Source organism: Eretmochelys imbricata, chromosome 1 (genome assembly GCF_965152235.1).
Source record: "Eretmochelys imbricata isolate rEreImb1 chromosome 1, rEreImb1.hap1, whole genome shotgun sequence".
Classification (NCBI taxonomy): domain Eukaryota; kingdom Metazoa; phylum Chordata; order Testudines; family Cheloniidae; genus Eretmochelys; species Eretmochelys imbricata.
In genome coordinates this window covers 339347171-339364210 of record NC_135572.1, presented here as the reverse complement: position 1 = coordinate 339364210, position 17040 = coordinate 339347171, and the positions used below count along the sequence as shown (strand labels likewise).

The 17040-nt window shown below is 42.0% G+C and overlaps 1 protein-coding gene across 1 annotated transcript in view; it reads left to right on the top strand.

Annotated features, from left to right (window-relative positions):
- HGF (hepatocyte growth factor) overlaps positions 1–17040 on the top strand; it is a 57652-nt gene that overhangs the window by 11134 nt on the left and 29478 nt on the right. Inside the window, exons 5-7 of the mRNA XM_077807082.1 lie at positions 3641–3783; positions 7008–7128; positions 11792–11910. Of these exons, the coding sequence (XP_077663208.1) occupies positions 3641–3783; positions 7008–7128; positions 11792–11910 (383 nt within the window). The remainder of the gene's footprint in view (positions 1–3640; positions 3784–7007; positions 7129–11791; positions 11911–17040) is intronic.

Genomic DNA, 17040 nt, shown 5'->3' with positions numbered 1-17040 from the left:
CAAGAATGGGACTAAAACATGAATTAGACATGGGCAAACAGATTCTGGAAACTTAAGAAATTATTGAAATATCACTCCAGTTCATAAAAAGAACCAGAACCCAAACTCCAACCTTTTCTTAAGTTTCTTAAATTTAATCATTGCAGACATGGTGGATGTCATCTTCTTCCTAATTTCTGACCGAACCCTCTGTTTTTGCCGATATCTATCTCAGGACATGACTGTCTCTGCTACGTCAGGCCCAGTGTTACAAACTTAGTTGGATTTGTCCAGTGCCCCAAAGCTCACAGATTGGTTCTGGAGCTTCATTTTACCTTAAATCCTTGTACTGGAACAGGTTTTGATTTAAATCTGAGCAGGGACAAGTTGAAGGATGGGATATTTGATGCACTGGATGAGGTACACGACATGTTGTGGTATACATTTTAGGACTTATGGATCTTGAAAGGTGTGTTGTGGGCCGTGTTGATCATTGCAGCAGTGGACCTATGTCTGAACGTTTTGCATCTGTTATTTTGGCAGGGTCTGGTGCTGCTCTGAGTTGGTAAGTCCTGGTCTATAGGTACCATCCTTCTGATTATGAGCTTGGTGAGCTTTGGTGGTTGTTTGAAGGCCAGAAGAGGGGGTTCGGGAAAGATTTATTTCAGGACACGGTCCCCATCAAGTATGAGTTGTAATTATTTGATGATACGTCATGAGAGTTCCAGTGTGGGGTGGTAATTGACAGCTAAGAGTATACAGTCAATGTTTTAGGTTTTTTTTCTGTATTGAAGCAGGTTCTCTTGAGGTGTTTATATAACCTATTCCATGAGGCAATCTACTTCTCTGGTGGAGTGTCCTTGTTTGGTGAAGGTTGTTTTAAGTGTGTTAAGGTGTGTATCCCAGGCTTTCAACTTGGAGCATATTCTGTGGTATCTGATTGCCTGGCTGTAGATAACAGATTTCTTGGTGTGTCTGGGGTGGTTACTGGATCTTTGGAGGTAAGTCTGGTGATCTATGGGCTTCTTGTGTATAGTTTTCTGTAGCTTTCCATTGCAGACGCTGATCATGGTGTCCTGGAAGTTGATGCTTATATGGGAGTGTTCTAGAGAGAATGAAGGATGGGTGGTGGTTGGTGAAGTTGTGGTGAAAATCTCTGAGGGAGTTTAGGTCATCTGTCCAGATGATGAAAATATCATTGATGTATATCAGGTATTTCTTTGGTTTGTGGTGCATGTTTTCAGAAATTCTTCCTTGACATGACCTAGAAGAGGCTGGCATATTGGGGAACCATCCTACTATTCATGGCTGTTCCCGTGGTTTGGAAAAAAGTGCTTGTTGAATGTAAAGTTCTTAAGGGTGAGGATGAAATGGATGATTTCGATGTGTTTTGGGTGGATATCTGAGTGTCGTTCATTGTTGTGAAGATATCTGATGCAGGCAGAGAGGCCGTCATGGTGAGGGATGTTGGTAGATAGGGAGGTGACATCCATGGTGGCAAGTATGATGTTCTGAGGGAGTTTGTTAATGTGTGAAGTTTCTGGATGAAGTTGCTTGTGTCTTGGAGAAAACTTGCCCTTTTTGTGGTGAGTGTTTTGAGGATGATTTCTGTGAGTTCTCATATTCATAAGCATGCTGTGGCCAGATATGATGGGTCTGCCTGGTTTCCCTAATTTGTGTATGTTGGAGAAACATTTAGAAGTTCCCTGGGGTAGATTCATGGGGGAGGAGGTTGTAGAGTTTCTCTTGGAGTTGTCTGGGGAAAGATTTGATGATATCCTTAAATTCCTTTGTGGTATGGGGGTCTTTTTTGAATTCCTTATAGGAGGGTGGTGTTGGAGATTTGTCAGTTGGCCTCATTGATTTACTCATCATGGCTGAGGACTATGAGGGCATTCACTTTGTTTGCTGCTCTGCTCGCTGTATGTTGGCTGGATTTCAGGGGCTGTATAGCGGACCTCTTGGCCGTGGAGAGATTGTGGTGGATATGATGTTTCAGGATTCCACAGTCTTTTGTGATGTAAAGATCAAGTGTGTCATTTCCTCCACTGATGGGTGTCCAGTCAGATAATACTTTTTTCTTATGACTGTCGGTGGGGACATGGTATTTCTGGTTGATGTCAACTGTGTTGTGAAGTAATTCTTTGAGACAGAGTCAGTGAAAGAATTCTTCCAGTTCTCTACATGTCAGTATGATATCAGTTTCAGTGGTGGGAGAGAAGTTCAATCTGTTGGAGAATACAGGTAATTCAGTTCCAGTTAGGGTAGTTGTGATAGGTTGATGATTTTGGGGTGTTGTGTAGCATCTGTGTGGTAGGTCCTGGTGCCCTGGTTTATCCTAGAGGTGAAGTTCTGTGGGTTGTGGCGTTGTTGTTGTTATAGATGGTTCCACTTTTGTTTTGGTGTTGCATGGCCGTCACCAGGATTTTTTTGATAGTTGTTTTGGGTTTCTTGAATGATCTCCAGGTAGGTTTCATGACTTTTCCCTTCCACTGTATGGGAGCATGTGATGATTTCTCGTTTGAGGTGGTCCCTTCCAGAACATGTGAGGTGCAGGAGATTGCACCTCAGTTTTTCTGAAATCCTTTTGCAGAGCTGTTCAGAGTTGAATGTGGTTGTCAGAGGGTTATAGATGGAAGTTCTCTGGGGATGTTGTTTTGTTTCTTGCATTTGCTCAGGAAGTAGACATTGCTGTTAAGTTTGTCTTCCATCTTCTTCGTGTTGTGGAGTTTCCATGTCAGATGGCAAAATATATCTTCCATTGTTGTTTGCTGTGTTGTTGTAGCCGTGTTGGTTACAGGATATGAGAGGGACAAAGTGGGTAAAGTAATGTCTTAAATACTTCACTTAGTTTGGTGGTTGGAGGTGTTGTTCCAAAACTGTGCAGGAGCATGATGCTAATTTCCTACTTGGTCTCCTTACGCAGCATCAGAATGTCAAAGTTTATATAGGAACAGGATGGAAACACATTCCAGAATGCAATGCCTGGGTATGGTTACCCCAAGTGTAAAATATAATGGAGGATTTTTTTATAATATGTAAAGAGTCTGGATCAGTAGTTGTCACACACAGGTTTGCATACTGTAAACCCATATTACAACAGAAGAAAGTTTCAGTACAGCTCTCCCATCTATCCATAAAGAAAGGTGATCCACCTGGACTGAGAACACACAATCTAAGGGACAGTTTCTGCTACCTTTATTCAGGTTGTTTAGCACTTTATCACACAAGTTACCCCATAGAAATAGATCTATCTGTGTCTATATGTACTGAACACAATGGAAATTTAGTGGATTAGATTACTATTAAATGACCTCACTTACGTGATAAACTGAATTACATTACTTTAACTCTGCAACTATTTGACAAGCACATTTAAATGTAGGAGACCCTGGGGTGAAATCAGTGGAGTTAGTTGCTGAGTAAGGTATTACTCCACAGGAATAAAGATGGCTGAATCTAGCTTTGGTCTTGTCATTTGTTAAAATGAGAAAATGTATATGGTTTAAGGTAGAGGTATATGGATGTGTGTGCAGGCATATGTAGCGTGGGGGGGAAAGCAAGCAAGAGTTTGATAAGCTGTAACTGTTCATGAATACAATAAGATTCACAATGAAGTTTGCATGCTCTTATACTGTAATGATTGTCATTTTAAAACTAGCTTTTTGCCTTCGAGCTATCGGGGTAAAGACCTGCAGGAAAACTACTGTCGGAATCCCCGAGGGGAAGAAGGAGGGCCTTGGTGTTTTACAAGCAATCCAGAGATACGCCATGAAGTCTGTGACATTCCTCTCTGTTCAGAAGGTAACATGACACAGTTGATACCATAGAAGAGTCTCTTCTGCCCTGGAAGCAAGTGTGTAACTGTTATTAGAGAGTATTTATATATTGGCTTTGAACAAAGAACGGCTCAATTCTTAGTAAGAATCATTTAGCAAGAGATGTTTGAGTAGTGATATGCTTATCACACAAATTAGGTAATTTGAATAGCTCTCTAGTCCACTACAGATCAGCTAACAATTTCTGTTGTGTTCAGTACATTATGAAAGCACCCGTTGCAGGTCCATAGTTAATGTCAAGTTGACTTTAGCACTTTATATGTAGCTAGATAATGGATTTGAGGATGAATTCTGAAAATAAATTTTTGTTTCACCTTTCAAATGATGCTCATGTGACAATCTGTAAGGAACATTGGTCAGTGTAATTGCTGTAGAACATTCTAATTGGGTGCCTTCCAATTTAAACTGATATTTATAAATAAGAACATAAGAATAGCTATGCTGGGTAAGACTGATGATTCATCCTGTCTTCTGACAGTGGCCTGTGCCACTGAATGAACAGAACAAGGAAATTTTGAGTGATCCATCCCCTGTTGTCCAGTCCCAGCTTCCATCAGTTGGAGGTGAAGGGACACCCTGAGTGTGGTGTTGCATTTCTGACCATTTTGGCTAGTAGCCATTGATGGACCTGTCCTCCATTAGCTTATCTAATTCTCTTATGAACCCAGTTACACTTTTGGCCTTCACAACATCCCCTTGGAGCAAGTTCCACAGGTTGACTGTGTGTTGTGTGAAGAAATACTTCCAGTAAACCTGCTGCCTATTAACTTCATTCTGTCACTCCTAGTTCTTGTGTTATGTGAAGGGGTAAATAACGCTTCCCTATTCATTTTCCCCACACTATTCATTATTTTATAGTCCTTTATCATATCCCCCATTAGTCGTCTCTTTTCTAAGATGGACAGTCCCAATCTTTTTATTCTCTCCTCATATGGAAGCTGTTCCTTTCCTCTTGTAGTGATTTATTTGTTTTGATTTTTATAGTATTAAATCTCATGCCTTCCCTTCGGCACTTCACAAAATGCAGTCAATGATATTCAATGTATCGATTCTAAGTGTTGGGCTCAGCAGTTCCACAGTTCAGGAATATATTAATATGACTGCCTTATTTACCTCAAATCCAAGCCCCTCTATACTGCTAATCAGCCCATTCCCTTCTTTTACCGCTGGCATTTGGAGTAAGCTTTACGGTATGCTAGGAAGGCAAACAAATCCAGGCTCTGTTGGACCAAGAACCAAAATTTACAGCCTGAATCTAAATTACGCTCCAGCCGGGATTAGACCTGCAGCTGAATGCAGGATCAAGGGCTTCCTGGTTGATAATGGAGGGAGGGATAGCTCAGTGGTTTGAGCATTGGCTTGTTAAACCAAGGGTTGTCAGTTCAATCCTTGAGGGGGATCTGGGGCAAAAATTGGGGATTGGTCCTGGTTGGACTAGATGACCTCCTGAGGTCCCTTCCAACCCTGATATTCTATGATTTGACTGAAGAATTCATTCTCTAACTGCCTAAATTATCATTTTCTAAGGCTTGGTCTACGCTAGAAAATTAGGTTTATTTAGCTACAGTGATCAGGGATGTGGATTTTCCAGGGTGAGTGGCATAGTTAAACTGACCCAAGTCCCCGAGTATACAGTGCTAGGCTAACAGAAGAATTCTTCCATCAACCTAGCTACTGCGTCTTGGAGAGGTGGATTACCTTTGCCAATGGGAGAATCCCTCCTTTCAGCGTAGGTAGTGTCTACACGGAAGCAGTACAGCAGCTCAGCTGCAGCAGCGCAGCTATGCCACTGTAATGTTTTTAGAGGTAGACACGCCCTAAGTGATTTTCACATTTAAATGTAAACGTATATTTATATGTAAAAGTAATGTATATATAAATTAGTTATCCCTTTGTGACCCAAAGTTCAGGGCGCTGGGGATATTTCAGTTGGGAGCAGAAATTGATGATGGAGTCTGATACATTCTTTGATGAAGTCTTGTTTATTTATAAGGAATGTACATCATCCTGCTTCTCTGAATGCAGGAGGAACCAACTGCAATAGGACCACGTGCTCAGAGTCTAACTGATCGCCATATTGGGGGTCAGGAAGGAATTTTCCCCTGGGTCAGCTTGTCAGAGACCCGGGAGTTTTTTATGCCTTCCTTGGCAGCATGGGGAATAGGCCACTTGCCAGGTTTAAACTAGTGTAAATAGCGGATTCTCTGTAACATCAAGTCTTAAAATCATGATTTGAGGACTTCAGTAACTCAGCCAGAGGTTAGGGGTTTATTACAGGAATGGGTGGGTGAGGTTCTGTGGGCTGCAATGTGCAGGAGGTTAGACTAGATGGTCATGATGGTCCCTTCTAGCCTTAAAGTCTATGAATCTATGAGGAGTGGTTTCTTAGCTTACTGGCCCAGGCATCTTTTAAGCAGGCATGCCTGACCCAGATCATTCCCACATTTCTCTTAGGGTCACCCTGTGTTTACAGATTTCAGCTTTGTTTTCTTCAGGCTGTCTCTGTTTCTCCCTGGTTCTGTGTTCTGCCTCTACCGGCTCACCCATAGACTTACCAAAACATACTCAGTACAAACCCTTCCACACAATCCAAAACTTCTGATTGAGTTCACATAACCCTTGTGCCTTAAGTGGGTGATTGTGATTAATGTATCCTTATTGTTATGCTAATTAATGGGTGCATTCACACCTGTTAATCTCAATGAGGTTTTAACTCTATCCATAACCAGGTTTCATCACAACTAATGTGCATGTGTACATATATTTATAAATATATATTTATATAATTGGCACACAAACAAGTATCACTTATTTAATCAATAGTAACATTTTCTGCTTGGTGTGTGCTTTAGATCTAGATCTTTGTTTAACACTCAGACTAATTTCTATAAAGGCCCAAGAAAGAAGCTGGGTATGTAAATGCCTTAAATACTTCCATCCAGATGCATCCAAAGTAACTTGATGGTGAACTAATCTGGCACCAAATCTAAACATCTGACAAGATCTTAAAAGGAACCCACAGTGAGACGTTTTTCTGAAGGGCATTTCTTACACCTGTATGAAATTGATGATCTAGGAAGTATTATTTTTATAATGTTATAATTCTCTGTGCAGGACAGCTTGAGTTTATGATAGCAATTTCTTTCTACTAGTGTTATGAGCTACTAATACACTATTTTTTGTTTTCAGTTGAATGCATGACCTGCAATGGAGAAAGTTACAGAGGGCCAATGGATCACACTGAATCAGGCAAGGAATGCCAGCGCTGGGACCTTCAGAGACCACACAGGCACAAATTCAGACCAGAGAGGTAAAATACTACTTCGCTGTTTTTTTTTTAAATTACACATATTCTGGTACTCATTAGGCCTAACCTCAGCTGGTTTAAATCAGCTGCATTGAACTTTATGGAGATATGCTATGTGAATTTACATGGTCTGAGGAGATATGTATGTCTGTATACACAGAGCAAGTGACATCACTAGAAAAAACCCTAATATCATAACAACAAAATAAATAATAATAATAATTACTAGTAGCAATAATACTTTACACCTACCAAAGATCTCAAAGCCCTTTAAAAATACTGATGAAATTAGCTTTCAACATTAATAATTTACAATAGATCCATTTACTTCAATAATGAATAGCTAGACCCTATGCAATTATCAGTCTTATGTTGCATAAGGTGTTAAATTATCCAGTTTATGTTGCATAAGGTGTTAAAAAAATCAACACTGATTTTCACCCTGGAAAAGCAACTGTGAGTGGCTGAATTCAGCATTTTATGATAATAGATTTATGTTTTGGACAATAACTTGATGAACTATAGATATAATGCCAAAAAAATGAGTTAGAAATAGCATTAAAAAACTGCAGACAAGAAAGGTTTTATTCTAGTGGGTGAAATTCACCAAAGTGCAGACAACCATCTGCAACATTTACACTCCCTTCTGGAGAGGCTGTGTGGGTGGGTTTAGGCCACACATAAAGGCCTTTGAACCCTTACTGCATTAGGGAGGGGGAATCTTGCATGGGCTTATACTGAAACAAGCTTTTCTGAAAAAAATTGATTTTAATTAAGCTCATTTATAAAATAGGTAAAATAATGCTAACCTACCTCACAAAAATGTTGTTGGGATTAATTCATATCTGAAAATACATATCTGAGATCTTCCTCTGAATGTGTCCATATAAACTACAAAGTATTAATAATGAAATATATTTATTATGCTTTAAAATAAGGTATGGGTAGCTTTAGGCTATGTCTGCACTACAGCTTATGTCAGCATAATTTATGTTGCTCGGGGTGTGAATAAACGAAAGCTACCCCGGGGGAAAAAAGTCTGAGACCTGCTCTGCATTACAGTCAGTTCGATGTAAGGCACTAAATGTAGCTCCCACCGATGTAACTCACCCACTTTACTGACTTCATAACTCCACCTCTACAAGAGGTGTACCACTTAGGTCTATGTAATTAGACTGACGCAGTGTCAGTGTGGACACTATTGCTTACACTGAGTGTTGCTGCCTTTCAGAAGCCATCCCACAGTGTCCCATGCTGGCAATTAAATCAGTGCAAGTGCTCCTGTTGAGGATAAGCACCGCTGACACAAGGAGCATAGCATGGACATGCAAAACCAATTTATTTAATGTAGTGGCTGTATGTCAATGTAACTGAGGTCAACTTAATTTTGTAGTGTAGACTTGCCCTAAGGGTGACATCTTGGCATCACTGATGTCCATGGAAATTTTGTCATTGATTTCAGTGGAAATCCTATTGATTTCATAGGATTTCATTCTGGTGCTTGAATCCTGCATTGTGCTCTGCACAGACACACTGTTGCACCTTCATGGAATCCCATTGAGGTTGATGTGGCTTGGCGTTGAACGTATTTATGAACAGTAAAAGCTTTAGCCCCCACAAAACACCATTCAATTTTTTTTTAAGTGTGACAAATCAGAAGGCCAAATTAATCACTGGTGTAATTTAATTTACAACAGTATACTCATGCCAGGGATGCATTTGGGATGTAAATTTCAACATGAATAAATAAATAATGATCGTCCATTGGTGTTAAAGAGCAATCTTGGTCTATTTGAAAAAAAATATGTAATATTCAGAACTTCAGTGGCTAACTCTTTTCAAACCTAGAAGTGGACGTGTCTCTGACATTGGAGAAGTGTCTTGTTGCTTTCTTAGCCATTGAAGTCAAGGTTTCTACTGCTGCTTCAGGGGTAGGATGGGGTAAAACAAATAATAAACCTAACAAAAATCACTAAGGAGGTGTAACAGGGATCTGAAAGATCTCAGGAACCCTTAGGATCCTCCTCTGATCCAAGCAGCAGACTATGGCTCTGGGTATGTTTGGGGGAAAGAGACCTGGAGACTGGACTAACTCTTACAGGGCCATTACATAATTCTCAGTGACATAAATTTGAGATTGGGTGGGCCAGATTGCAACCCCATCATCCAGTTTATCCCTGCTAGTTGTGGCTACCTGTGGGGGAAGGGACACTAAATGGTCTTCTGCTGTAGGGACTAAAGTAGCTACTAGCTGACTCCCAGAGATGTGGAAAGAAGCAAGCAGATTTGAGAACACTAGGCAAAATCAGTAACTGGGCAGGACAATTTTTTCCCTACCCACTCTCTCTGTATATGAGCAAATGAGGGAGGTAAACTGGAGCTCTTCTGTTCCCCAAGGTTAGAGGAAGTCAAAAAGGGCTTCTTTCCCTGCTGCCCCACCCCATTCACGATACTCAGACTAGCTTTGTACCCTAATATCCTCCTGCAACCAAGGTCATCTGTAGTCCTTGCACGGAGCAGATCCCTAAGAATCTATATATCTATTTATCTATAATAGACGTTGAGAATAGTCAGTGGATAGTGCTGGAAACGTCCCTGTTTATCTGTCCATATGGCATGATCCTGCAAGATGCTGAGCACTCTGGTGATGACTGTTAAGCTCAAATGATTCAACTGAAGTTAAGTCTGTGCCTAAGTGTCTTGCTGGATTGGGACCAGAGTGCTCAGCATCTTGCAGGATTGAGCCTTTAGTGTACAGTTACATGATGGCCTTTAGGGGAAATGGTTCTGATGATCTGACCCCCTTATCCTGTCCCCATCCCAGGGACTGATCAGTTGTAGGGGTTAGAGGAAGGTTCTGGGAGATATCAGGGTACTTTTAAACTTCATCCCCTCTCCCAGTTTAGAACTTAGTAATTGTCTTGAAGCATTAATGAGTATTGTCAAGCACAGTTGCTACTGCGGATAAAGGGCTCTCATGTTGCCATAGCCCTGTCTCCTCGCCCCATTCTGCAGGGTTCAATGAAAGTAATGATTGAACCCTCTTTCAAATTGTCTCCCAACCCCATCTTTCAAACTCTGCTGTAGCAGAGGGAGTGTGATTTGTCCCAAGGAAGGCAGGATTGTACAAACAGACTTTGGGATGAGTGTATGGTGGGTAGAGAACCCCATCGGCACACCTTTGTAAATCACATGTAAATCATGTGCTCATGAGAAGCACATCTGCTTGCAGTTGTGGGAAGGTCTCAGGTTCATAGGTAGTTAACATTTTTGTCCCCTTAAATAAGTTCAAGTTTAATTGCTGAGGCCTCATCTGGAGTACTGTGTCCAGTTTTGGGCCCCACACTACAAGAAGGATGTGGAAAAATTGGAGAGAGTCCAGCGGAGGGCAACAAAAATGATTAGGGGACTGGAACACATGACTTATGAGGAGAGGCTGAGGGAACTGGGATTGTTTAGTCTACAGAAGAGAAGAATGAGGGGAGATTTGATAGCTCCTTTCAACTACCTGAAAGGTGGTTCCAAAGAGGAAGGATCTAGACTATTCAGTGGTAGCGGATGACAGGTCAAGGAGTAATGGTCTCAAGTTGCAGTGGGAGAGATTTAGGTTGGATATTAGGAAAAACTTTTTCACTAGGAGGGTGGTGAAAGACTGGAATGCGTTGCCTAGGGAGGTGGTAGAATCTCCTTCCTTAGAAGTTTTTAAGGTCAGGCTTGACAAAGCCCTGGCTGGGATGATTTAATTGGGGATCGGTCCTGCTTTGATCAGGAGGTTGGACTAGATGACCTCCTGAGGTCCCTTCCAACCCTGATATTCTATGATTCTATGAAGTTTTCACAGTAGTCCCTTGGGCAAGCCTACTTTTTGTTCTCTTTCAAACATGCTGCAAAAAACCTGCAAAACCAAAGAACGAAAGCATTTTGCATTTATTGGCAATAAGTACATTTTACTTTTATCCCCACATTCGGAAGTTTGTGGCTGTTACTTATGACCATTTAGATAAAGTAAGTCTCCTTATTATGCTCCCCCCTCTTGTCTGTTTAACAGAGGCGAGACAAACATGGAAACAATTAAAATAACACAACAGTTTCAAACCTTAACAAGATAAAGGGAGAGGGAAGTTTTAAATATTTTTTGCAGTGCCGGAAATGAGGGCATGACCTAGAACAAGCTGTGTTACCAAAATGGAGCTATCATTAGTAACAAAGCAATTGAAAATAGCTTCCAGTTTGAACCCAGGGTTGTTGCACTAGAGAACCTGTTTTCTTAATGAGTCTGGCATGCCAGGCAGTGTTTATATAATCCACACTTAATTTGGCTGTTTGGAAAAAAAAAATGAGGCTTGTGTGTCTGTCAAGGGATGGTCATGCTCTACAGTGGAGTGAAGCGATTAGCTGAGTTACCCCATCTGGTGTCCTGCATGTTACCACAGCTGAGTCTCCCTGTCCAAGGGCCTGATTCTGCTCAGTGCTTCCTAGGAGGTTTCACCCTCATTTTCCTCTATGGGAGTAGAGGGAATTCCCCAACCCCCATGATCAGGTCCCAAGCCAGCAGGCACTGTATCAAACTTGTCTCAGCTGGAATTGGTTCTTGACACGTCTTGTGCATGCCTGTATAGTGTTGCCAGCCAGACGTGCTGAACACATTTGTTGGTGTGGTTTGCAGATATCCTGACAAGGGCTTTGATGATAATTACTGCCGCAATCCCGATGGCAAGCCGAGACCGTGGTGCTACACTCTTGACCCTGATACCCCGTGGGAGTTCTGTGCAATTAAAACGTGTGGTGAGTTAAAGCAAAAATTTATTGCTTCCTTTTCCTTTCCCAAATCTGGACTCAAATAGTCTGTTCTAAGTGGGTGGGGAATATAACTGTTATTGTTCATTCATTGTGCTTTGCTCAATTTTAAAACAGAGTAAGCAAAGAACAGCCCTTACAATCTCTTTAATCTCTTTTCATAAGACATAATCAGCAATGCATTATTTAGCACTTTTTATAGTTATTGTATTATACACGTCAGCATGCCACACTCCCGTCTCTTCCACAAACACAGACTGCACTAAGATGTCTTCCTTGTAAACACCACTGTGCAGTTTATTTACAGTGTTTTAATCCTTCCACCAATCCATAGCAGTGTCTCCATACCTCTTGACACTGTATCTTAAACTTTCTAACCCCTTCTCCCAAATAGAGGAGGGGGAATAAGGTGACTCTAATCAGAGGGACCCCTTGGTCAAGCTCACCTAGCTTTCTGTTCCTCTCCTTTTTTCCCCTTGAGCATGCATTCGTATGTCCGTTTATATAGCTTCCCTGCTAATGGGCTAGTTGGCTCATTCACTCACTAGCCCCAATCTGGCCTGGTAATCAGGTACACCTTGTCCAATTAGGCATTCTCCAGGTGAATCTAATTAATAATAATAATGGTGCCTAGAGTGCTGGCTCAAGTGCTAGACCTCATGACTCTGTCGCATGTCTCTTCCCTTTTTCCAGTGGAAAGATACATCTTCTTCCTCACTTTCCCTCCTTTTCTAGAGGTACTACTAGGCCTCTGCCCCTCCTTGCCCTAAGGGTGTTTATCTTGGATCTTGTTATAAGGTCCATCCATTCTCCACCCACAAGAATCAAGTTTGGTGGGTAAGGGTTGTCCCCATAATTCTGTCTCTGCCGACAGGTTGTCACACCAAGGGCAGTCTGTTGGGTTGTGCTCACAAAAAAACCAAAATTAAAAGAACACTAAGGTTTCAAAATCGAGCACAGAGTAATTAGGAAATGCCAAAATTAAGGTTGTCTATGCAATCTTAATTCCACCCCTTTGGGTGTATGTATTATGATACAGACTTCAATTACATAATCATACACATTTCTAAACAGGTCTCCTGCCACATTCAGTGTTCAGGATGGATAGTGCTCACTGAATGAGCAGCTATTCAATATTTTTATCCTTGTTCAATATGTAATCTCCTGGCTTGCTTACTGGACACTATTCAAACCCTCCACTGAAGACAGAATTATTCATTTCCTTATGGGATTTCTATAGTATTCATCACTATAGTATCTGAGTGCTTCATAAACATGAATAAATTTATTTTCACAATGTACTTGTGAATTAAGGGGTGCTATTATTCTCCATTTTACTGATGGGGATCTGAGGCACAGAGAGATTTAAATGAAGTGTCTACTAATTCTGAGTGCCAGTTTGAGCTGATTTTTAGTGTCCTTAGTATTATATAGCACTTTATATTTTCAAAATACAGCTCCCACTGACTTGTGTTGCAGTCGTGAGTGCTCAGCACTTCTGCAAATCAGGTGTCTCAAGTTGGGCACCCAGAGAATAAGGAACACATAATCAGTGGCCACTTGTGAAAAGTGTATATAAGTGACTTGCCTAGCATCACATAGGAAATCTGTGGCAGATGCAGAGATGGAATCCCCCTGTCCAGGGCAGCATTCAACTGCTTAAACCATGAGACAATCCTTTCTCTTCTTGCAACCCTGCCTCCTTCATTACACACCTTTCAACTTCAGCAGCAAATGAAGCAGGGATCCTGCAGACAGCACTCTTTCACTACACAACCCTGAGGCATCCCCACAGCAGGTCCATCCTGTGCACTGAATGAGACACGAGTCCTTTGGAAAAAATGGAACGGAATCACATAGTTAAGGGCTGTGCCATAATGCACATGCACAAGCGACGAAATTAAAGTCACACAGGGAACTTCAATTTTGGCATTTCCTGGCATTTAGCTGGACTTTGCTATCTTACCATCGTTTTTAACATAGTTTTTTTCTGTGTAAGGATATATGGACTTATGTCTTGAGAGCTCTTTATGTGCAGTACTATTCTTCAGAGAGATTGTGGATTTGGTAAGGTTTCATGGTTATAAATGATATCAGAATTTGGCACAGTTAGTTTTAAAGGTTAACTGATGCTGTTAAAAACCCACACCATTAGAACTTTTATCCATGCGGAAGCTGAATTTATTTATTTGTGGATTTAAAAAAAGAAAAGAAAAGAAAAGAAAAATAGTTGAGTGAACCTTTATGATTGTTTATTTTAATTGTTGTAGTCCTCTGCAATTTTGGTTTTGACTGAGACCAGAAACAGAAGGGGGGGGGCGCTCTTGTGGTATTTTCAACTAGCCCAAAATGAGAGATAACTGGAAATTGTATGAAAAATATATTCTTCCAGTTTTCTAGCCCCTCACTGGTCAAAGTGTGGATAAAACATCTGGGGCCACATTCTGCTTTGCACCCTTGTGTAGTGTCCAAGAGGCTGCACACAGTGTAAAAGCAGAATTTATCTCCTTACCTTTTGGGTTCTTATCCAATTTAAACTTCTCAATGTTTTCAAATTTTGCCCATCAATACTTCTGAACAGTCCATAGTCACTTGTACTGGTTTTATGTTACTGTAACCTTTTTACGCATGACTCACTTCTCATTACCCTGTATTTATGCTGGTGTAATTCTGTTGACTTCCGTGATGTTACTCCTGATTTACTCCTTGATGTAGAACCTCACTTTGAGCCTAATTCTGCTTTCACATATATCAGCACCAGTCTAGAATAATTCCATTAAAGTCAGAGGAGTTACATCACTGTAAAAGTGGTGTAAAGGAGAGGACAATTTGCCATGCTGTATGATGTCTATAAAGGGAGTGTACAGAGCAGTGGCAACTTACTTAGAAGTGACCCTGCTGCCTTATGTGATCAAAAATAGTGGCTTCAAAAATCTATACATCAGTTCACGTGTGACCTTGTGCCAAAAGATTTCCTGTGAACTTCCCCTGTGAACTACAAGCAGCTTCTTCTATATATTGGTATCTGGACTTTTTGCTACTCGAGCGTCCGACTTTGGCCTCTAAGAACAACTGGGAAGTTATTAAGCCAAAGACATCATCTAGTTTGGACGTAGTTTTTGTCTCAAATATAAAACAGTTGAGTCTATACACCTAGTTTAAAGATTGTGAAGAGCAATTTACTTATTCGTTTCTTTAATCTTTATTTTTTATTGGGTAATTCTTCCCACAACCATTGCTGATTAGCCATGGGTGCCCCTGGAAAAATGGGCGCCCCCAACCTGTTCCGCCCGCCCGGTGCTCCTGCCAGAGATTGGGGGAGCACCAGGTGGGTGGGGAAGGGCAAGCCCCTGCGCCCCGACCCCACACCGTGGCAGGAGCACTAGGCGGATGGAGCAGGGCAAGCTCTTGCTCCCCAACCCTGCTCTCTGGCAGGAGTGCTGGGGGGGCTTGAAGGGGATGGCAGGCAGAAGGGGTGAGGAGGGGCCCCCATGTGCTCTGGCTCAGGGCCCCACAAACCCCTAATCCAGCTCTGTCCACAACTACTTTCAATATTCAATAAAATACACATGATCAGTCTCTGTTGTAACATATCCATATACTTTTTTCCGGTAGTGGAGATTTTATTACTAAAAAATTTGTTTAAGTTATAATTTCTGACAGTTTTTACAAATGCAACTTTTATAAATGTTTATCCTTTGGCATTTCCCAAGTTGATGTGTCAGTGCTCTGAAGATTCACATCTGGCGTTGGTGGTTACATAAGCTTAACAACCAATGTGACTCTTAACATTCATAGTCTGATCCAATTTTTCAAAAGACATATGCTAGGGGATCTTTTCCAAACTCTAGTAATGGCTCCTACTCCCCCAGCAGTCAAGATTATGTTAGAGTCTTGAAGAAATGCAATCCCAGTACAGCCCTTCTAAAAATAAGTGGCCTACATTGATGATCCTGAGCACTTTGCTCTTGATATTGTGATGAAGTTGGGCTCTCTTCATTGGGTACACAGTCTTCTTTTTGATCTTCATTTGACATCAGGGGAAATTCCACACTCGAAACTAAATTTTCTTTATAGTAAATGATAGTGTTCTGTGTAAGGGTGAATATGCAAAAGATATATCCACCATACAAAAGTTCTTTCAATAAATTGCCTGATTCTGTTTCACATTAGTAATCAGACAATAGTGATGATGATGATACTATCAAGTAGTGTTCTAATTTTACAGCAGAAAAAAACCCTCCACTTTTTAAAAATCTTCAAAACCTGAATAAAACTCAGGTAAATGAGGTTTTTTCCATTAAATGATGATGGACGTTTTAGTGCAGTGGTTTTCAAACTGGGATACACGTACCCCTAGGGGTATGTGAGCTCTCATCAGAGGGGATATGAGAAAAATCCTATCATGGCCGACAACACATGTATTTAGTAAGACTTGGCAATCTAATCAAGTTGAATCTCCTTTCAATTAAAACTGCAGCAGCGTTGGTGTACCTCAGAATCAGGGGGTTTCAAACTGTGGGGTGTGCCCAGTGGTGAGCTGGAGCCGGTTCACACCAGTTCGCGTGAATCAGTTGTTAAATTTTGAAGCAGTTTTAAAACCGGTTGTTAACCCGCTTCCCTGCAGGGGGCGCTGAGACTTTGATGGGCTCCGGCCGGGAAAGGATGTAATTCCTCCTCCGGCCACCAGGGGCGCTGTGCTGCGGGAGCCATGTGGGCAGCCGCCTGGCCCTGGGCACGAGCCCTGTTGCTGCTGCTGCTCCCCTGGCCCTGGGGCTCCCGCTGCTGCCTGGTGAGTCCCCAGCTGCTCTGCTGGGCCTGGGCTGCGTCCTGCTGCTCTCCCTGTGAGTACCCACCACCCTGCCCGCAGCCAGCCCCTGTCTCCAGCACCCCCGCACCCGCTCCCTGCAGCCAGCCCTTGCCGCACCTCCAGCACCCCCTGCCCGCAGCCAGCCCCTGTCTCCAGCCACCCCTGCCCGCAACCAGCCCCTGCCGCACACACCCCCTGCCCTGTCTGCAGCCAGCCCCTGTCTCCAGCCACCCCTGCACCCCCGCCCGCAACCAGCCCCTGCCGCACACACCCCCTGCCCTGTCTGCAGCCAGCCCCTGCCGCATGCA